General features: G+C 52.0%; 1 protein-coding gene across 1 annotated transcript in view; it reads left to right on the plus strand.

Annotated features, from left to right (window-relative positions):
• SCD5 (stearoyl-CoA desaturase 5) overlaps positions 1-19,671 on the plus strand; it is a 137,730-nt gene extending 118,059 nt beyond the window's left edge. Inside the window, exons 4-5 of the mRNA XM_044224663.1 lie at positions 13,744-13,976; positions 18,283-19,671. Coding sequence (XP_044080598.1) covers positions 13,744-13,976; positions 18,283-18,473 — 424 coding nt within the window. The 3' untranslated portion in view covers positions 18,474-19,671. The remainder of the gene's footprint in view (positions 1-13,743; positions 13,977-18,282) is intronic.
• Positions 19,672-22,058: the final 2,387 nt, after the last annotated feature.

Below are 22,058 nucleotides of genomic sequence, written 5' to 3' on the forward strand. Positions count from 1 at the left end.
CGCGGACGCGACGCTCCGTCCCGCTGCCTCCGCTGCCGCGGACCGCCCCGTCGGCCGTGGCGCCCGCGCACCGGGGCTCGTTGCTCGCGGAGACTCGCTGTGGGAACGCGTGTGGGCGTCTGGTCACTTGAATGAGCAGCCGGTTCCGATCCGGTTCGTCGCGCGCTGCAGACGCGGTTCCGTGGCTCGGTTCTTCACACCGAACACGGGCGCGGCGGCCGCTCGCGTCTCGGCGGCGGGGACGGACCATGTGCCCGCAGGGACCAGAGCTCTCCGGGCGCGCGGGGAGGCCCCCAGCGCGGGGAGGCCCCGGGGCCGGGGAGTCTGAGACCCCGCGTCCCGCAGTCCCTGTCCCCGGGCCCGGCGCTGCGGCGGGTCGGGCGGGACCCGCTCATTAGACCATAGAGTCCTTGAGGGGCGACTGGCCCTTTCATCTTCCTACTTACGGGACTAGTGACCCGTGGCACCTGCACAGGTACGTCTGGGACTGAGGAGTGTGTTTACGGTCCAGTTTGTGCAGAATGCTGGACCACCCACAGCTGAGAACCCGCTTTTGCGGTGAAAGTCTGTGTATGACGCTGTCACCCTCACTTGCTGAGGTCAGCGGTCCCTGAACGTGCCCACGCGCGCCGGCACAGCCCCTCCCCCTCACGGAGGGCTCGCAGCCTCCCAGTGTGGAGCGGGCGTTCAGGGAGCGCACTGCGCGCTCATGCAGCGTCTCCGCACACCGCAGGGATCTTACTGTCCAGGACTCCCGGTGCCCCTGGCCCTTAATATGGTGAGAGGCGAGAGGCCATACCTGTAACGTAGATCAGCCAGCAGCAGGCCCTTTGGCCACATCTGCTGGGAACTGACCTTAGCCAACCCCAGTGTGAGGGCGGAGGAGGAAAAGGCTCTTCCCTGAGCAGAATCCTGCCTGAGACCAAATTCTACCATCATTAACAGTTGGGAACAAAAACAGCCATGCAAAGCACTGGACGCTTGACGAAGCCTCACCTCCTGCCCTTGGGGACATGTCGGTCCGCCCTTGCAGGGAAGACGTGCGGCGGCACTCTCTGTCCCCACCTCGTCGGGATCCGGCCCCGGGAGTCTGTGGTCCGGCGCAGGAGGGAGCAGAGCCTTTGGGGACGTCGCTCTGAGGAATAGGGGCTGCGCAGAAGTGCCTACATGGTATTTCTAGCCAATGCAGTATTTCAGCCACTGCTTTTACCAGTGAAAACTCATCTCCCTTATCTTAATTACAAACTCTTTGGGGTGATTGGAGATAAAAATAGTGGAAGCCTGTAACGGGCCTCTGGCTTAGGAACTCACTGGAGTGTGTCCGATGCCGGCTGAGCCCACCTGCACTGCGGCCTCCAGCCCCGCTCAGGATCCAGAAGCTTGTGTGGGGGCGGGGCGGAGCAGGGGACCGGGTTCTGGGAGCCACGTCCTTCCTGCGCCGTCCTCCCAGAGGGAGTGTTTGAGGCTCCGTGGGGCGTGAGGTCTTTCGGGCCCCCAGGCTGAGATACCGAGCGGTGTCTGGCTCCGAAACACACGGCCCTTCCTGTCGCTGCCCCAGCGTCCTGCCTCCACACTGCTTCCTTGGCCCGAACTCCTTTTGTAAAGCCGTGGCATGTAAGCTTTTTCTTCGGCCCTGCCTTCTGGGGAACCCAAGGGAAGACCCTCATCACCATCAAGGATGGTCAAGTTTTGTTCCAAAAACTAAGAAGGTAGAGGAATGGGGAATGACGTTCACATACAGTTTTCTTTAGGTTGGTGTAACTGAACGTGTATACCGTCTGCTGGTCCACAGCTCAACTCTCCAGACTGACGGTCTTCTGGAGGCTTACAGCACAGTTGTACGGATGGGATGTTGGACAGCGCGGCAGCCGTGGTTGAGGGGGTTTATCAGGGTGGGCTTCCTGGAAGAAATTAATTTGAACTGAGTTTTGGAGGCCTGAGGAGCTTTGGAAGGACGGGCTGCTCGGGTGCAGGAAATGCGCTAGGAAGCCTGTGCTGTGCTCAAGAGTCATCATGTGTGCGAGGGGGAAGCCCGTGCCCACCAGCCTATTCTTTCTCAACCAAACAGTCAGCCCACCCAGTCCGCCGGCTGCAGCAGAGTCTGGTCCTGGAGGCCGCTGAAGGGACTCCCTCCGCTCCTTTTCAGCAGAGTCTGGTGGCCCATGAGACCTTATCATTGATTAGAGCTCGGAATTAAACGCGTTCCCTTGGGTAGGGGTGGGGAGCTGAACTCTGATGGTGACTGTCCTTTCAGCCAAAAGGCCACATGTATGTGGGCTAGATTGATCAGGGGAGTACACACACGTACACACACACTTCTGTCTAATATCGCTGTAATCCCTTTTAACATTTTACTGCCAAAAGAGTACGGCAGTCTCCTCTTTAAAAGTATTATTCTTTAAATTCTTTCTTTTTTTTAGTTTTTTTTTTTTAAAGATTTGTATTTGTTTGAGAGAGAGAGAGAGAGAGAGCGTGTGCACATGAGATGGGGGAGGGGCGGGCCCGAGGGAGAGGGACACGCGGATTCCCTGCTAAATGCAGAGCCCACGTGGGGGTCTGTCACCCATCATGGGGTGACACAGGGCCTGACATGGGGCTGATCCTGGGACCCTGAGGTCATGCTGAGCCGAAGTCAGATGCTTAGCCAACTGAGCGACCCAAGGACGTCTTTAAATTCTTTAAATTGACCCTTCCTTGAATTGGATTAAATTTTCTTACCTAAATCCTACACCAAATCCTAAAGTAAACAAAGAAAATAAAAGTTCAACAACAACATCAAATGTTTGGGGCCTTGGGAATCGAGTATCTCTTTGAGAATGTGATGAAAGCTGTGGCCTTTGAGCCCCCAAAAGGAAAGTACACAAAGGAGTTTGCATGCGATTTCCTAGGTCCCAGAGCGAGAGCAGGGGTTGTGTTTTCTCCTACAGCGCTCGCTTAATCCCAAATACCAAGGATGAACATGGAATGGAGTTTTAAGGGTGAGAGAAACTGGAAATGCCAGCAACTTTGTATAAAAAATTACTTTGTATGTGATTTTATTTGTTGATTTAGTAACCCTTTTCTATACACAGTCAGGAATTAGTCTGTGCTCTGATTATTTAAGGGGAACAATTGATAAGGAAGCAGGAAGGGGGGGAGGTGTGTGGGAGTGAGGAAGGACAGAGAGAGACAAAGAGCCGGGAGAGAGCAGAACTGCAGACTAACCATCTTAGACTTGTGCCGAGACAAGTAGAGAAGCGCTTGGGATCAAACCATTAGGAGGGTGAACTGACATCACTGCTTTTGCCAAAGACAGATGGATCGTGGTCTGCACTCCTTCTGGCACAGGCCAACAGTTCAGTTGTTTACTGGGCACCTACTGTGTTAACGAGTGCTTTGTGTTCAAGGAGCCATGGGTGATGAGACTTGGATCAAGGAAAATCCTGCCCACAAAAAACTTGCCATCTATGTAGAATCAAAGCTTTGAAAAAAACCCCCCCAAAAAATCTCCTTTTGACCCTCCTTATTCTGTCTTAGCAATCAGCGTGCCTGGGTCTTGTCTTTAAGCACCTCATTGCTGGTGAGGTACAAATAATGTTCCTTGTGTTGAAATTCTGAAATGATTGTGTTTATCTTTCAAACTGCTGCTTAGCGAATGAATGTAAGCTGTTTGTACAAAGACACATTAAATTCGAGTGGACGGATGCCACCCCCATGTGCAGACCTCCAAAGCAAATAAAGCTGAAGGCAGAGAGAAAATAAAGATACGTCTTTTCCCAACTGCCTTGCCAGTTTCCAAAGGAGATGTTTCCGTGGAGCAGTCGCTCCCCGTCTCTGCGCCCTCCGTGTTGGGCAGGAGAGGCTCCCGGAAGATGACGATTATGCATCTAGATAGTCCAACTGAAAGATTTTCTTCTACGGGAAGGCGTATCACGAAGTAGCACAGGGGAAGTGATGTTGAGACTAATGGGGGGTCGAGACCAGATCCGGAATGATCGAGACTTTCAGGACACCCTTCAGACGCAGTCATCGTGAGCCCTCTCTCTCTCAAAGCCACGGCAGCACCAGAGAGGCAAAATCGAGAGCACAGCAGCAGAGCCCCTTTTCAAACACTTGGAAGAGTCTGGAAGATTTTCTGACGCTCCCCATCAGGGTGCTTCCTCTTCGGGTCGCATCCAAAGGAATCACATCTTTCACCTCCTAGTGGGCAATGCCAGAGGGGACCTAGCGGGGGGGCGGGGGGCGGGGGGCGGGGGTGGGGGGTGGGGGGGAGTGCCGTCCATTCCATTTACGAACTGCCGGGTGTATTATCTGTCCTCTCAATGAATGTTTAGTAAGCATCCCGATGGTTTTGCCTGGTTCCCTACAAGATGCCAAAGTTGTAGGGAAAATGACTTTCTGGCTAGGCTTTAAGTGAAAACACGAAACCAAACATGTAATCAAGACCCCAGTGGCAGCTCATCGCTCATCGTTAGGATGCATTTGTGGGGCTGTAATTTTTCTGTCACCTGCGGTGGTGGTTACTTTTTGCATTTCCTGAGGCCAGCCCCCCTGGAAGTTGGCAGTGGGAAGATCGTTTCCCCTTCCTTCATGCTCTCATGGTCCCCCTTGGAAATCTCACACACCACCGGCTCTGGACTACTGTGCTTAGGGTTGGTCAAGCCATAGGAAATACCTGTAGGCAGAGAACCACAATTTCTTCTTCACCGAAAGAGAAAACAGTTTTAAGATGCTTAGCACACTCAGATTTGGGAGGAAGGGGGGGGGAGAAATCCTAAATCCTTTCTTCTCCATAGAACAAATTTTTGGCCTCAAGTCTATTTTTTTTAAGATTTATTTATTTATTCGAGAGAGCAAGAGAGAGCGATCGTGTGTGCATTTGAGTCGAGGGAGGGGCAGGGAATGACCCATGAGATCATGACCTGAACCGAAACCCAGAGTCAGATGATCCACCAACGAGCCACCCAGGGCTGTACGTCTCAAGTCTGTTTTTAACGTTTCAGTTGTCTTTATTGTGATCCTGTTTATTGGAATAAAATAGTCTTTGGGGAGTTGACACAGTGGCGAGACGGCGGCCCCCATCTTCATCCGCGTTCTGTCCTTGCACTCACTCCGGTCGGGGTGTCATGGTGAGTGGCGGCACTTGCTTGTGTAAAGGGGCCTCTTCTGTTGAGCTCCGTGTGGAGAAACATGTTCCCACGGCGCTGATGGGAACGGGCAGGTTTCCAGAGTCTGTGGCGGGCCTGTCCTTGCCAGCTGTGACTTTGAAGCTGTAGAAAGCGGCTCCCAAGCAGCTGGTAGGGTGAGCTTGAGTGCTCCAGGGTTGCGCTTTGGGCTCAAACCTGTGCGTATCTGGTTTCAAATCTGTGGAGGGGAACTGCTCTTCCTTGGGTTGCTCTTGGGTTCATACCAACCGCTGTCTTTCTCTCCCTTGAAGGTTCTAGGAGTTTCCTCCTGTCTCGGGGTCTGAGTAGCCGTGGAGAGACAGAGAGGAAGCCACTCACATTCCAAGCCAAGACCAGACCTGTCAGAGTGGCTGTTGGATATTGCCAGCGGGTTGCCGTGTTCAGCAGCTCAGAGAGCGACCCGAAAGCTCAGAAATCACCCTTTTAAACCAGAGCTCTGAGGCCTCGCAGCGAAATGGTTGGGATCTGGGGTTTGGGGCCTGATGGGCATGAATGTCTTTAATCATGTCGTTGGTTTCATATTCACAATCCGGTGTTGGCACTAACCCAAGAGATAAGTGCCTCATGAAGAACCCAAACGCAGGCGGCACGTGTACTGTGTGGTTTGTGTTTTTTGGAAACCTTGGCATTTTCTCTCTCACGGTCTGGGTCCTTCTGAGTCACTCTAGGGTTTGTATTTTCCTGAGAAGCTTTCTCAGTAATTATTAACCAAAGAATCTTTGGCGTCATTGTTCCACAGATAAGGAGGAGTGCCTGCTCTGGGCCGCGCCTGTGCTAGGCTCTGGAAAGTGGCTTTCTGCTGGACTCCATCCGCCCAGCAATATATCCATGTCACAGGACAGGTTACCCCAGAAGCTGGCTCTGAGGTGGATATTATGTTATAAGAAGTGAACTGGATAGGGCCTTAGGGTCAACACTAACAGAAGAAGGGCCGGAAACAGGATTGGGTAAGGGAAAAAGCAGGGTCCTCTCATCGGTCCATCAAAGGCCTCAGCCCACCATACAGTGGGTTCTGAAGTTGGGGTGACTCTTCAGAGCCATTGAGAGATGAGGCAGTGGGACCAGGCCTAGGCAATGGACGACTCTCCTTACATAAGGTTAGTCCCTGGATGGGGTTGTTAAGAGAGGGCGTGACCTAGAGCAGGGCAGCTCCCTGCCGCGGAAGCCGTGCTGTCAGTGACTGTCCACAGAGAGGAGGTCTGGATGGCACGTCAGCGTCCATGGCAAGTCCTACCTTGCGCTTGGCGAGTCCTACATTGTGCTCAGTGACTCCACAGATGGTCCTGATTCAACAGCCTTGTCCCAGAGTGAGACGTCAGTTAGTTAGTTAGTTAGTTAGTTAGGGCTGGTTAGTTCAGTAGCTTGGCTTATCCCAGGGTGAGATGTCAGTGAGCCCCTCTGTGGCTAGTTAGTTCAGGAGCTCGTTCAAGGACCTTGCCAGCGTTCTGCTTCATCAGCCTAAGGGGTCCGCTTTGTTTCTCAGTCTTCTGCCTGTCACGGTCACAGATGGCTATAGTAGGTCCTGGGGTCAGTGTGGAAAGAGAAGCCACTTCTGCCCGTGTGTACTTCTGTGGTTGAGAAAACGCTCTCTCATCTTGATCTTTTTTATTGTGGTAAAAGATACACAAATAGTATTTATCATTTCAACCGTAAGCGTGCGGTTCTGTGGCATTAAGTACATTCACAGTGTTACCGCGTCGGGTAACTGTCACCAGGATCCATTCCCAAACCTTTTCCATCATTCCCAACAAACGCTCTATAGCCATTAAACAGGGGCTTCCCTTTCCCCCTCTGCTTCCCACGCTTCCCTCCAGTTCCGAGGACCAACTATCCTGCTTCCTGTCTTGGTGAATTTGCCTGTCTAGGGACCTTATGTAAGTGGAATTACGAACAATGGTTGTCCTCTGTGTCCGGTATATTTCGCTAGGCCTGTTTCCAAGGTCCCTCCGTGCATGTTACAGCGTATATAAGACTTTTGTCCTTTTTGTGCTGGAATAATATTCCATTATACCTGCATATATAGACAGACATAGATACATACACACACATACATTACATATACATCTGTCTGTCTATACACACACACACCACTTTGTTTATCCCTTCGTCTCTTAATGGGCACTTGGGCTGTTTCCACTTTTTGGCTACTGTGCAGAACGCCGTTGTGAACACTGGCATACAAGTGTATGTCACGTCCCTGCTTTCCATCCTTCTGAATGTGTGCCCAAGAGCTGAATTGCTGGGTCATATGATAACTTGATATATAACCTGCTGGAAGGTTGTTAGCAGCCGCGACATTTTACATTTCTACCAACAATGCATGAAGGTTCTGATTTCTCTATGTCTTTACCAACATTTGTTATTTACCTTTTTAAAAATCATACCCATCTTCCCTCCATAGCTTATTGACCACTATTGACCAATTCTTAAATTGATTACTGGGAAAGTGAATGAGATCATCACTGATGGCTTCAAACCAATCAGGACTCACATCGTGGGTAGAGTCCACATTCCCTGACGGACACGGCTGCAGGGACAACAGTCGGCTATCTGAACAAAATCAGAGCATTCCAGCAAGAAAGAAAGGATGGGGACAGATTATAGGGAGACTACAGTCAACATCTGCAATGGAGAGGCTTCACTTAAAAATATCAGTGCCTAGGGGCATCTGGGTGTCTCAGGTCATGATCTCAGGGTCCTGGGATCGAGCCCCGCATCGGGCTCTCTGCTCAGCAGGGAGCCTGCTTCCTCCTCTCTCTCTGCCTACCTCTCTGCCTACTTGTGATCTCTGTCTGTCAAATAAATAAATAAAATCTTTAAAAAAAATATATATATATATATATATCAGTGCCTGGAACAGAAATGCCCTTTGATTGAGTCGGTCTACAGTGGGTTTCCCACGTTAGTCATTTCTGAATGTTCACCCCGTTGACCGGAACCTGGAGTCAGGATTGCGACCCCTGACCTCGTGGCAAGGCCACCGGCCAAGGCAGCAGCTCTGAGAGCTGAGAAGCACAGCGCGCAGCCCAAACACCGGACAGGGCCTGCCCTGGGGGCGGAGGCAGTCCCCCCAGAGAGGTGATACTTAGACTAGTACTTGGAAATGTCAGGTAAGCCAGGCCAAGGACACAGACACAGGAGACAGGGAGAAGACGGTGCCAGAAGGATGGGAATTTCAGTCCCGTTGGAGTGTAATGTTCCAGCCTTCGGATGACAGTGGTTTTATCCGGGTGCGTGCGACTCCCAGAGCATCAGCTAGGCCTCACGCTGCAGCCTGGTTTACCTCTGGGTAAGCCTACCCACCCCCACGGCCTGCGCTCGGTAAGCCGAGTAAATAGCAGGTTGTCTGCGCTGCGTTTGAAGCCTGCTCGTGCTTGGTCCAACCAGTGTGGCCTTGAGGAAGTCCGATGACCTCTCTGGAGCTCCAGAAAGGTCCAACAAAGTGAGGCTACAGCGAGCACCTCACAGAGCTGCTGTGGAACCCGATGAAAAAAGGTGAGTATCGCACAGTAATGCGCTGATGGGTCCCCAATTTCTGTCCCCATCAGACCTCTCTCGAGCACCTCTGATCTCCGGACCTGTCCGACGAGCCACCACTTGACAAGGCCCCTTGAGTGTAACGGCATTTCCCACCTGACAGCTCTAAGGTTGAGCCCCTCGGGAGCTGCTGGAAACCAGTGCCCGGCTCCTTCCCTCGAGGCGGCAGATGCCGTCTCCACCCTTAGTCACCCCTGACTCCCTTCTCTCCACAGTCCAGTCTGCCTACAAGTCCTGTCACTCTATTTTCAAAATGTTCAGAATTTTTTTTAAAGATTTATTTATTTATTTATTTGACAGAGAGAGAGAGAGAAAGAGAGAGAGATCACAAGTAGGCAGAGAGGCAGGCAGAGAGAGAGGAGGAAGCAGGCTCCCCGCTGAGCAGAGAGCCCGATGCGGGACTCGATCCCAGGACCCTGAGATCATGACCCGAGCCGAAGGCAGCGGCTTAACCCACTGAGCCACCCAGGCGCCCCCAAATGTTCAGAATTTGACCGTTTCTCACACCCGCCGCCCGGTCCTGGTCTAAGCCAACGTGCTGTCAGCCCAGACTTCGTAGCGCGTCCCAGTTGCTCCCCGGCTTCTGCCCCCCCAGCCCATTCTCCACACAACTCTCGGGGTGACACTGCTGAGATGTAAGTCGGGTCCCTCCAGTCCCTTGAGCCAAATCTGCCCAAGGCTCCGTCTCGCTCAGGGTGAAGGTTGAAGCCCTTGTGGTGACCCGCAGACGAGCTGTGACTCGGCCGCCATTTTTCTCTTTCTCCTCCTTCTCCCCTGCGTTCCCCTGCCTCAGCCCCAGCTCTCCTGCTTGGCTCGGAAGTGCCCGGAGCCTCGTGCTTGTGTTTCTCTGCCTGGAGTCTCCTGCCCACCTGCCCCACGGCTAACCACAGCGTCCCCGAGTCCTTCCCGACACCTTGTTTTAAGTGGTGGCACCTGCCTTTGACTCTGTTCTCCTTCTCCGCTTACTCTTGCCTTTGCAGTTACCACGGACGTGCTCTGTGTGTTACTCGCCAGCTTTCTCCCCTACCAGGGTGTGCACACATGGACATTTTTGTCTGGTGCACACATAACACATGTGTTTATACACCTTCCTACCAGGATGCCCCCGCTCCCCAGGGGCAGGGATTTTGTCTCGTTTGCTCACTTCCTATCCCTAGTACCAGGACAGGACCGACACGGACGTCGTAGGGACACAGAGCATTTGTTAATACCACGTTTTACAGAACAGAAGCCTGGGGCTCGGTACGATTAAACCATCTACTCAAGGAAACACGGCCAGGAAGTGGTGGAGTTGGGTGGTTTATGGGTCTGGGACGCTTTACAACGCACGAAGCCCGTTCAGCGAAAGCACAGGGCGATGTCGGGAGCCCCCCAGCAGCCTCCTCCTACCGCAGCTGAAGAAAGGAAATCCCCCCAGTGAGGAAGGACGAGGAGCTGGAGGCCTCACCGACTTGCCGGTGGACCCTGGGCTGGGGGTTCAGAGTTGAGTGTCGTTGAGCAAGGAAGCCAGGGAGCCAGCCCCACACTTGTTCTGACGCAAGAAGGCCAGCGACTGTAATGAAGCTTCTGGAAGCCAAGAGGCACAGGAGGAAGGCCCCTCGGCGGCACGGGACGGCGTCCCGTCTGTCTGACGGCTGTGGGGAATTTTTGATGCAAAGATCAGCCTCAAGACCCAGGCCACTGGCTGCCACACCCACACCCTCTGTGGCCCCTAAAATCCCCTTCTCCTCTATTCATTCCACTGAACGCACAACAAGGAATCCTAGGGACTCCTCCTAGGGAAGAACATCACAGGACGGCCCTCTCATTAAACCCACCAGCGCTGCCCTGCAAGGATTGTTAAAGAGGGTCTGTTTCTGAGGAAGAGGACATTCAGCTGGACGGGGTTGTGCTGGGGCGTGAAGCCCAGGCCTCCTCCTCCTCCCACTCGGGAAGCTCCGCGGCTCCCTCCGCCAGAGCCCAGGCCGGCAGGTGGCTTCTCTAGAAATTCAAGTTCAAGTTGGTGGGGGCAGGGCGTCCGTGGAAGCAGAGTCCTGTGAGCTGAAGAGGGCTGGGGCAGAGCTGAGGGCCAGAGCGAGGCCCTGGCCTCCTCCTGGGGGAACCACGGGCCCCTCTGTCTGTGCCCAGTCTGCAGGGAGGAGGAGGCGAGAAGGTCTGTGAGCAGCTTCGCCCGGTACCCAGCAGAGCAGAGCAGAGCAGAGTATTCTTTCTCCTCATTTTCAGGAGCAAAACGAGCAGACAACGGCTCAGATCAGGACTAGGAGAGGCTAATCTTCTTCCTGTTTTTGAAGATTTTATTGTTGATTGATTGATTCTGAGAGAGCCCATGAGTGGGGCAGGGGCAGACTCGCTGCACGACAAGGAGCCTGAAGAGAGGGCTCGATCCCAGACCCCGAGATCAGGACCTGATCTGAAGGCAGACGCTTAGGCAACGGAGCCCCCCAGGCGCCCCGGGACAGGCTCTTTTCTCTGGACTGTAGCCCAGAGAGTGGAGGAAGGAAAGAACCTTTTTCAGTCACAAAATGCCTTCTGTGGACACACAGACCGGCTGGCTTTCCTCCTCGGCGGTGTGGACGAGCAGCAGAGATCGTGGCTCTGGCCACCTCTTCCGCTTTCCCTTCAGAACACCCCCTCCCTGCACACACTCACCACCGAGCCCCACGGCCTTGGCAGGGCCCGCGCGCCTCTCCCGGGTCCCCCTCGGCGGGTGCTCCTCTCTGGGAGCGTCTTTGCCCACGTGGAACCGCCCTGTCCCGGGGTTCACCCCTCACAGGGTGTGCCCCGAGGCCAAAGGCTGGGTGATGTAGGGAGAGCTTTCAGTTTGGGACGACTCTGAAGGGTCATCCAGCCCCAGAGGTCCCTGCTGGAACTTATTGGAGGTGAGCTTCTGCCTCCGCTCAGCCTGCCTTCCTCTCCCTCACGAGTAGCCCTCAGGAGCGGTCTCGGGGCCTGGAGGGCTCAGTGGGTTAAGCCTCTCCCTTTGGCCCAGGTCCTGATCTCAGGGTCCTGGGATCAGGTCCACATCAGGCTCCCTGCTCAGCGGGGAGCCTGCTTCTCCTCTGCCCACTCTGCCCCATGCTCACTCACTCTCAAATAAATAAATAAAATCTTTTTTTCCCTTATAAAAGTCGTCTCCCGGAGTCTTCTGCATGTGACTGTAGGGAGCCCAGCGTAAGAGCTCGGGTCCCTGCATTGTCTCGTCTTTCCCCCGGAGCACAGCCCACTCTTCTGACCTCCCAAGGACCCTCTTTCAACTTAAATGATCTCATGTGCAAATCCTGTATGTAAGTGTGTTTTGCAGATTGCTAGCTGTGCGTAGTGTTGTTTGTTGTTTGCTGGGCACCAGGTGAACCCTTCGACACCCGTGTTCAAGTCGCTGGGATACCGAGATAGCCGCATTGAAGGGGACGGTGGTCTCCACAGTGATTCTGCCTGGATCTGAATCTTGGCCCTACTACATCTCAGTCTTGTAACCTCGGCCCAAATATGTAACCTTTCCTTTGCTCTGTAAAATGGTGATATTAATGGTCACTTCCCCCTAGAGTTTTTATTAGGATTAAATGAGCCAGTACATGGGAAGTTCTCAGAATAGCCATGACATATGATTTGCACATAGTGTATATTACTTACTGGGTCCTCACAAGACCCGCTGTAGGTATTATAATCACCACCTCCGGAAGACCCCCGCGTGCCCCACCTCCTACTCTGCCCATCTTTTCACACCAGCTCTTGCCGCAGCCACCTGCTGACCCCAGTGTAACCCAACGGCACCTTGCTCGGCCGGACGCCTTATTTCCTACTTCCTGCCTGGTGTCTTTGCCACCTCCACCTGAGATGCTTCCAGAAATGCACTCAGCCGTGCTGACCCGAGCAAACTGGAGGTGTGAGGGAGCTGATATCCCATGTGACATCCCTTGGCCAGGACACAGTTAGAGCCAGTGGGAAAACAGCCTTTTCTTTCATTCCTTGAGAGAGTAACTCCAAAGTGTGATCTGTCCCACTGAGGTCCAAGTTCAGGTGTCCAACACATGAGCCCCCTGGTTTGGTTTCCCTCCTTCCCTGTCTCTTCCCAGAATAGACTCCCCCCACACATGTCCTTGCCTCAGGCTCTGCTCTTGGGGAACCAGCTAACTGCACGCAGGAGGGGAGCAAAAGAAACAAAACGGCGGGTTCAACGCCCAGAATCAGATCGAGACTCAAGTTCAAGGCTTCCACCTCCTGAATGTCGTTCCCTCACACTGTGCCATTTTATGCATACGCATCTTAACAGGCCTTCTGGAAGCCGGGTTAGGCTGTGTGGGGCCGGGGAGGAAAGAGCTACGAACTCCCAGCACAGCCCCTTTCCTGTGCCTGCACAGCGCTGGTTCCACACGGCCAGAAGGTGGGAGACGCTGGTTCCGCCCAACTGAGGCCTGGGCGGGGACCCTGTGGAATCTGTCTTTGCATCACCAGCACCGGTGGCCTGGCGTCCAGTAAGTGCTTACTTAGTATATAACTTGCTGGGTACCAGGTCTGACAATCAAACTGCTGACGGTTTCTTTGTGAAGATGACTTTTTATGTGGCCCTGCTTGTACCTAGCCTTATTACTTTTTTTAATGCTGGCTGGGAAGGTACTCTCCAGGGAAGACAGAACGTTTTTTGAGAAGGGATTGGATTGTTTACCTTTGTGCCGTGCTAAGACAGTATGGAATCACATGTAAGCAAATTACTCAAGAAATAGGTGTTTCTTGAAATGACTGGAGACAAGCTGATCATCGAGCTGATTGACAGGTGAAGGAAGGAGCGGGGGCCATCGAAGGGGTGAGCCGCCCTGCCGCTCCCCAGAGCACTCTGCCCACCTCCACTTTGGGTTTCCTGCCTCGCCCTCGCAGGGATATGGGTTTGCAACCCCTGTACAGGGTGACACACAGTGGGGTGTTTCCATACAGAAAGCGTGGAAGGAGGCAGCTGGCGCACTTCCTGACCTTGCCGGTGGCTTGCTCGGCCCGTCCCTGCCACCATCCGCCGGGCCCGGTGCCAGCACGCCGTTCTGCCTTGCAGGTACTATAAGATCACCGTGGCGCTCATGTGCTTCCTGATCCCCACGATGGTGCCCTGGTGCTTCTGGGGGGAGAGTCTGTGGAACTCCTACTTCTTGGCTTCCATCCTGCGCTACACCATCTCCCTCAACGTCACCTGGCTGGTCAACAGCGCTGCCCACATGTACGGGAACCGGCCCTACGACAAGCACATAAGCCCCCGGCAGAACCTGCTCGTCACTCTGGGTACCATTGGTGAGTCAGGGGAGTGAGAGCCAACGGGAAGTACGGCAGCTCAGATTTTCTTGGCTGTCCAGTGGTTTTCTGGAATCCATAAAGAGAGGCAGTGGATTGGAGTCGGTGGGCTGAACTTGGGCTTTGGTGGTAGAATCTTGGCTCTTGGACAAGTCACCTAATCTCTCTGATTTAGAGTCTTCTCAGCTTTGAAATGGGAATCGTGATGTCTACTTCACAGGGTGTTACGAAGAGTAAGTAAGCTACTAGTGTGCACGGCTTAGGACAATGTCTGCCATACAGGAAGTGATCAGTAATTAGCAGCTACTTTTTTTTTTAAAAGATTTTATTTATTTATTTGGCAGAGAGAGATCACAAGCAGGCAGAGAGGCAGGCAGAGAGAGAGAGAGAGAGAGGAAAGCAGGCTCGCTGCTGAGCAGAGAGCCCGATGTGGGGCTCGATCCCAGGACCCTGAGATCATGACCTGAGCCGAAGGCAGCGGCGTAACCCACGGAGCCCCCCAGGCGCCCAGCAGCTACTTATTTTTACCGAGGAAATGTTCCTGAAGGAGCCATCTCAGGTGACTTTCGACCACTGTAGCCTCCACTGTCCAGTTGTCTGAGTGACCATAAGAAAAAGGCCTGCAGTCAGAGAGAAGGGAAGAAACAAAAGTGCAGCATCTCACGGTGCCACAAGATGGTTAGGAGCGAGGCCTCCGGATTCTGATGCGTTTGGTCGGGCCTTGGCTCCCCCACTTTCTCTCCGGGGAAGCTGTCGGACTCCGCCACACCTCGTGTCTTCCTCTGGCAAGCGAAGACGGCAGTGGCATTTACCTGCGGCTGGGGTCGTGGGAGGGTTCCATGAGTTACCGCGTAGGCTTTGCAGCAGGGCTTAGCACGAAATAAGCCTCAGTGATGTTATTTTTATTCCTAGCTTTACAGTGTAAAGCAAGTTACCGGTCCCTTCTGTATTTTTAAAATGGGGAAACTGTGGCAGCTAGCTCAGAGAGGGGGATTATAGGTCTGCACACCCGTTAAAGCCCTCGCCACCGCGGCTGGCGCACGGTAAGTAATAAAGAAACACCGGCTGTATCTTTGTGGAGGCAGCTCGGGCTCCTCAGAAAGCTGGGCCTTGAGCGTGGAGGTGGAACCCGGAGGGGAAGATCCTACTGTAAAGCAGCAACGGTCTCAGTAGCAAGGAGCTTCTGCCACCGCGTCGGTAGGCTCACGCACTTACGAAGACCCCAGGATCTTGTGTTGACGGGAGCGATGCCGGTGGTTAAATAAGCACCAGTTCAGCCATGGGGGCGCTGGCTAAGCCGAGAGAAAAGTGTCTTGGAAGGAGTTTCTGATGCCACTTCCTCCTCTCCCTCCATCTTCCTTTTCTTTCCTGTTTATTTTGAGAGAAGGAGAGAGAAAGAGTGAGCTGGGGGAGGAGCAGACTCCCTGTGAGCGCAGAGCCTGACAGGGTCAATCCCATGACCCCGAGATCATGATCTGACCCAGATCAAGAGCTGGACACTTAACCGAGGGAGCCACACACGTGCTCTCTCCTGTCGGCTCGGAGTCAGCACTGGCCGTGTCGCCCCGACTACAGTCTTTTCAGAAGATGAAGGGGACAAGACGGGGTTCCATCTTGTGTAGGGATGGGGGGCCGGAAAGCCCAAGGACATGGGCATGGCGCAGGCCCTCAGGAGCCGGCTGTTGGCTTTCTGTGCACCAAGGTCAACAGTGGGCTCCTGGTCGGTTTTCTTCATTCAGGTCCTGGGAAGGCTCCTGTCGCATTGGACTGTGCGGTAGATGGGGATCCAGCCGGGCTCTCAGTGTGGTGTCTGCTTCTGAAGATAGTGGGGGAAACTCCTCCACATATACTCAGGGAAAGGAAAAACACGACACATGTTGATAAAGGCAGGGGCAGGGTCAAGAAGACTGAATTAAAAAGAAAACGGTAAACCACAGATAGCAGAGCAGAGCCCTTCAGCTGTGGTCAGCAGAGCTGGGGGATGGCGAGGACCTACTAAGAAGTAAGGGGGGGCACCTGGGTGGTGCAGTCGGTTGGACGTCTGACCCTTGGTTTTGGCTCCGGTCATGATCTCGGGGTCATGAGATCCAGCCTGGTGTCCGGCTCTGGGCTCAGAAGCTTAAGTAAGACTCGCTCTCCCTCCCCGCCCATGTATGCACTCTCTCTCAAATAAATAAATAGATCTTTAAAAAAAGAAGAAGAAGGAAAAAAAAAAAGTAAAGGAAGAATCTAGCAATTCCTCAAATGGTTAAAAATAGTTACCATATGATCCAGCAACTCCAGTCCCAGATTTGTGCAGAAGAGAAGTAAGAATCTACGTCCGCACAGAAACTCGCACGTGAGTATTCATAGCAACATGACTCGTAATAGCCAAAAAGTGGAAATCATCCAGGCGTCCGTCACCGATGAATGCGGTAAATGCAAAGGGTGCGTCCATACGATGGAAAACTGTTTGGCAATAAGAAGAAATGAAGTATCGACACCTGCTACAACCTCGAAAACTTATGCTAAGTGGAAGAAGCCAGTCCCCAAATCACACATGGTGGACTTCATTTATATGGAATCTTCAGAATAGACAGATCTATGGGGGTTGTATTAGGTTCTCTAGAGAAACAGAATCGTTATAAATATATACATATTAGGACACATATATATGTGTCCACAGTACACACTACACATATATGTATACCGATATATACACATGTGTACTATTATATACATACACTACACAGTTTCTGTGTGTAATACAGTGTTACATGTTCCTCCTAATAAATCCCCATAGATTTATTAGATATTTATTAGATTCTGTAGTTACAGAAACAGTAGGATATCTACACAGATAGGTATATACATGTGTGTAGGATATAGATAGGTATCCTGCTGTTTCTGTATGTGTGTGTGTATCCATATACACACGTGGGTGTAGATGTATAGAGAGGAGGGAGGGGAAAGGTCGGGGAAGGGAGAGACGTTTATTATGAGGAGCTCACAGGATTACGGGAGCCGAGAAATCCCACGGTCTGCTCTCTGCAAGCTGGAGACCCAGGAAAGCCAGTGGGATCATTAAATCCGAGTCCTAAGGCCCGAGAGCCAGGGGAACAGATCATGTAAATCCCAATCTGAGGGCAGGGGAAGATGAGATAAATGTTCCAATTCAGTCACTGAGTCAGAAAAAAAGGGCAAATTCCTCTGGCTCCACCATGTGTTCTGTTCAGGCTCTCAACGGCAGTCGACCACGACGCCCCCGCTGGGGAGGGGGATCTGCTTCACGGAGTCCGCCGATTCCGTGTTCTGATTGCAGACGCTCATCTCCTCCAGAGCCACGGGCGCAGACGCGCCTCCTAGAAATGTTTGATCTGGGCAAGCCTTGGCCAGTCGGGGGGACACGTAAAATTAGCCACGGTAGAGAGAGAAAGCAAGGGCTGGAGGCTTGGGGGACGGTTGGGGCACCAGAGCTCAGGAGTGTGGCGCTTCCCTTTACGTAATGAAAATGTTATAAAATTCCTTGTGGCGATGGGTGCACAACTCGGAAAACCCTAAAAGCCAGTAAATCGTATTTCAAAGAGGTGAATCCTATCTCAGTAAAGCTGTATGAGAGTCAAATGAAAGAAGCCCCGAGATCCCTCCTCAAAATACTTTGATTAAAAACAGTAAGGGAGGAAAAGCTATTCAGCAGGAGGGGTGGGAAACCTTAGCGGATCTGGGACGGTAACGGTCCACTCTGCGATTTGCTGCCCTGTCCCAGCCACGCACCTCCCTGTCTCCCGGATCCCCAGCGAGCCCCCATCTGGTCCCTCCAGCCCATGGAGGCCATTCTCCTTTCATGAACAAACATCAAAACGAGGAAATGTAGGGGCGCCTGGGTGGCTCAGTGGGTTAAGCCTCTGCCTTCGGCTCAGGTCATGATCTCAGGGTCCTGGGATCGAGCCCCGCATCGGGCTCTCTGCTCAGTGGGAAGCCTGCTTCCTCCTCTCTCTCTGCCTGCCTCTCTGCCTACTCGTGATCTCTGTCTGTCAAATAAATAAATAAAATCTTTTTTTTTTTTTAAATGAAGATCTGTTACAGCCATTTAGCATTTAGTTTCTGAAGTCCGGCCCCGAAACCGTGATAACAAACCTATGGTTCATACGGGGAAATGAACCTCGTGGCTCTGTGCTGACTGTCTCGTTATTTTTCTGCTTGTACTTCGTCGAGCTCTCTAAGGGCAGACACAAAGTCTGCTGCCACAGAGCTCAGCGGATGGTGGGGGACTCAGTCTGTGCAGAGAGGTGGAGATGGGTTATTCCAATCCCACTTTGTCTTGCAGGTGAAGGCTTCCACAATTACCACCACACCTTTCCCTTTGACTACTCTGCCAGTGAATTCGGCTTAAATTTCAACCCAACCACCTGGTTCATTGACCTCATGTGCTGGCTGGGGCTGGCCACTGACCGCAAACGGGCAACCAAGCCGATGATCGAGGCCCGGAAAGCCAGAACTGGAGATGGGAGCTCGTGAACGTGGGGCCGCCCTCCGCTATGTCTGCCATCGACACCTGAGTTCATGGCTCCTGTTACTGTAGTTCTGTTGGATGTGGGTGGGGGTAGAGGGTAGGGAGGGAGCAGAATCTATGGGGTTTGGGAACTTTCTCTTTGTCTCAAAATAATGTCAACTGTCAATGAAAAAAATTTTGATGTCACCGTAACTATGATTTAACATTAGAGTGTAAGACGTGATTTAGTCGCCGTAGCTACAGTACCTCAAACACACATGGTCTCGTGCTTGACAGGATGAAAGAGCTTAACACTGTCTCGGGGGGATTCAGGAGAGCGTTAGTTTTCTTTTCTAGCAGGGAACCCAGTGCTGTTCTTAAAGCCATCATCCGAAGGAGCAGAGAGGCAGCGCGGAAGACAGAAGAGTGGGTCCGAGTGTCTAAGGAATGTCTCTGTTTTGTAATTACTGCGTGTGTGTACGTGTGGTGCTGCTGCTTAAGAGAGCGGAACACTTTTAAGATGACAGCACGGGAAAGGGCTCTCACTCTCTCTTTTTCCCTGTTTGAGCTTATTAATGCTCCACTGTCTTCGCTCCAGAAGAGATCTGCCTGGTGCCCAGCCTGCGTCGGGTCCCAATCACGCCCAGCCCGTCCTACGCTTCGGTGCCCGTTTGGCTGTTTGGTTCTGTTATAGAATTAAGTTCAAATCAAGGTCTCATTTCAGTGTTAGACACCAGATTCATACTCTAATTGGTCCCAGCCGCTGAGGCAAGTGCTTCCGCTTCTCCTGCTAAATAAGCATCTCCGTTTTCCACACCAAGCATCAGACCTTAATAACAACAGTTACCCAGAACTCAGCGTCTGCTAATGTTTCCCCTGCATGCGACCCTCATTGATTTTGCAGCAAAGCATAAAGCGATCATCATGTAGCTTTTGGATTAAAAAAATCTTCCGTGTGTTAAGTCGCCTGGTAAGGAGCATGTTGAATTAACGGGACAGCGTCTCCTTGTGTCGGTTGTCAGCGCAAAAGAAGGATGTTGGATCTCCTTGAGGATAAATCTTTTCAGGAAAGATGTAGGGACTTAAAACTTTGGAGAAAAGAAGGGGTGCCAGTAGGAGATCGTCAGAATGAAGTTCTTCACCCAGCAGCTGTCGGACACTGTTGTCTTGCCATTAATAATGTACGAACTACGAGCAACGCACAATAAATGATTCTGAATTCGCTGGTTTCTTGCCCAGGTGCTTAAATGTTGTTTAGAGGACGTCCTCCCCGGGGCCCTTGCTGTGCCACGATGACCATATGATTTCCATTTGATTCAAGCGCTGGACTAACAAGACAAGGCCTCTGGTGCCCCATCAGCCCTGGGCTGGAGGGAAGGTCGGCTAGTTTTACATTTGGAATGCAGAACCCCAGTGGTGTCGTCCCCACTTCTCACTCACCAGAATGGTCATTTGTGCTGCTTCCAGCTGACGAATGGGCACCTCAACTCCTGCCTGTCATCCGAGAGAGCAGGAAAGACACCTTCCCTCCCCGAGCCCCAGCGGCCCCACCAAGAGTGACCAGAGGCACAGGGGATGGGCTCAGCTGTCCCTCCAGTCCTGCCACCCAAATTTCCCTAGTGCTGCCCCACTCTCTGCCCTTCTTTTGCCCCAAAACACCTGTGTCCCTGCCCTCAGATACAGGCTCCTTGGCCCGCCTGCAGCTGAGTGGGGCTCCAGCCGGGGCCCCCTCTGGGTCTGACTGGCAGGTACCGGCTGCTTTGTACTGAGTAGTGGTGGGGTGTAACTGTATTCCGAGTTGAGTTTGGATCAACATGACCTAAAATGATTGGGAATATTTCCGTGGCTCTTTGACCCTTAAATGCACCATCTAATAGGAAAGGCTACATTTGGAAAAACTATTTGAAGTCTTCTCACAAAAGGAGGATATTCCCCCGTCTAGACAAGTAAGTCCTGAACCTCACTCCTCTGAACTCAGAGCCATGTATTTAGCTGCAGCAGTGCCCATGAATGAGGACTGGGATGATTTGTTCAAGGAGTGGATGGAAGCTAGCTCACTCTAGAAGCTTCCATGTTAGCATTCCCCACAGGTCTCAGCAGCATCTAAGGGAAGAAAGTAACCCTAGGACGTGTCTCCTAAGACTATCCAAAATGGCCCTAGAGAGGTTGGGACCTTTTTTTTTAAGAGGATCAGTTTAAAGTAAGGGGATGTCCTGTCCTTAATCTCCATGTCTTGCAAGACTTATTTCAGAAGCACCCACCACGCATCCCGGTGCAGGGAGCCAAGGGGAAGTGGTTCCAACAGAGCTTGTCCCCTGCGCCCTACGAGCTAGCCGGGTACGGCAAAGCCACCTCAATGCACTCCTGGCCGGCTGTGTGGCCTTGAGAAAACCAGTCTTTCTGGATCTAGTTTTCTCATCCGCAAAGGGAGAGGATAAAGCCGGACTCTGGCCAAGGTCCATCGAGCGCTAATAGCCACCAGCAGCAACAGAGACAGGGATTTGGCTGACTTCAGGTTTGAAACACCTCTCAAGTTCATGCCCTTCCCTCTGGGCTCTGGGAGGTCAGAATTGAGGGAAATAACTGAGTCTGAGGGGAGAACATGGAGCGAGACTAAAAGGGATGTTCTTGGTAAAAACAAACAAAAAAAACAAAAAATGCATCTGTTTCATTCATTCCCAAAACATAATGAAAAATAAAAATAAACATAATCTATGAAAATCAGTTTAATGAAAGGAAGTACTGCAAAAAGGTCCAGCCTGGTGGAGTCGTGGAAAACCAGCCCCGGGCTCAAGGTCAAGACCTGAGTTTGAATTCTCCTCCCTTTTTAAGTTGAGGTATAATTGACATACATTATATTAGTTTCGGGTGTAGAACATAATGATTTGGTATTTGCATGTATTGCAAAAAAAGGACACCTGGCCGGCTCAGCCCGTATAGAACACAAGATGATTGCCACAGTAAGCAGTCTTGTTAACATTGCGGCAGTGAGTTTTTTTCTTATGGTGAGAGCTTTTAACTTACACTCTTAGCGACTTTCAAATATGAAAACAAGTATTATGAACTATAGTCACCATGCTGTGCATTAAATCCCCGTGACATTTATTTTACAACTGGAAATCTCTATCTTTGGACCAGCTTCACCATTTTGCCCACCCCCACAGCCCACCAGTCTGCTCTCTGTACATACAAGTTCATTATTGGGTTTTTTTTTTTTTTTTACGATTGTACATATAAGAGAGATCCTACGGTATTTGTCTTTCTCTCTCTGACTTACTTAGCGTAATACTTTCTAGGTCCATCCATGTGGTCACAAATGGCTAGATTTTGAATTCAGACTCGTGACTAATTTGCTGTGTTGCCGAGCACGTTTTCAGGCTGAACCACGTGAAAGTGCCATTTATTAAACTACGGACGCTCTCTGCACCTCCATATCCTCCCCCACAAAGCAGAACAGTCACTCTTATGTGCTCAGGTAAATCTGGAGGCTTCGAGAACAGGCCCGGCGCATCGCAGACCCCGTGAGAGACATCAGGGAGGGTGAGTTGTGCGTCCCAGACACAAGACAGTGACTGAGATGTGGTCAAACAACCACAGACCGGAGTGAAGAG

Source organism: Neovison vison, chromosome 11, assembly GCF_020171115.1.
Source record: "Neovison vison isolate M4711 chromosome 11, ASM_NN_V1, whole genome shotgun sequence".
In the NCBI taxonomy this organism is placed as follows: Eukaryota; Metazoa; Chordata; class Mammalia; order Carnivora; family Mustelidae; genus Neogale; species Neogale vison.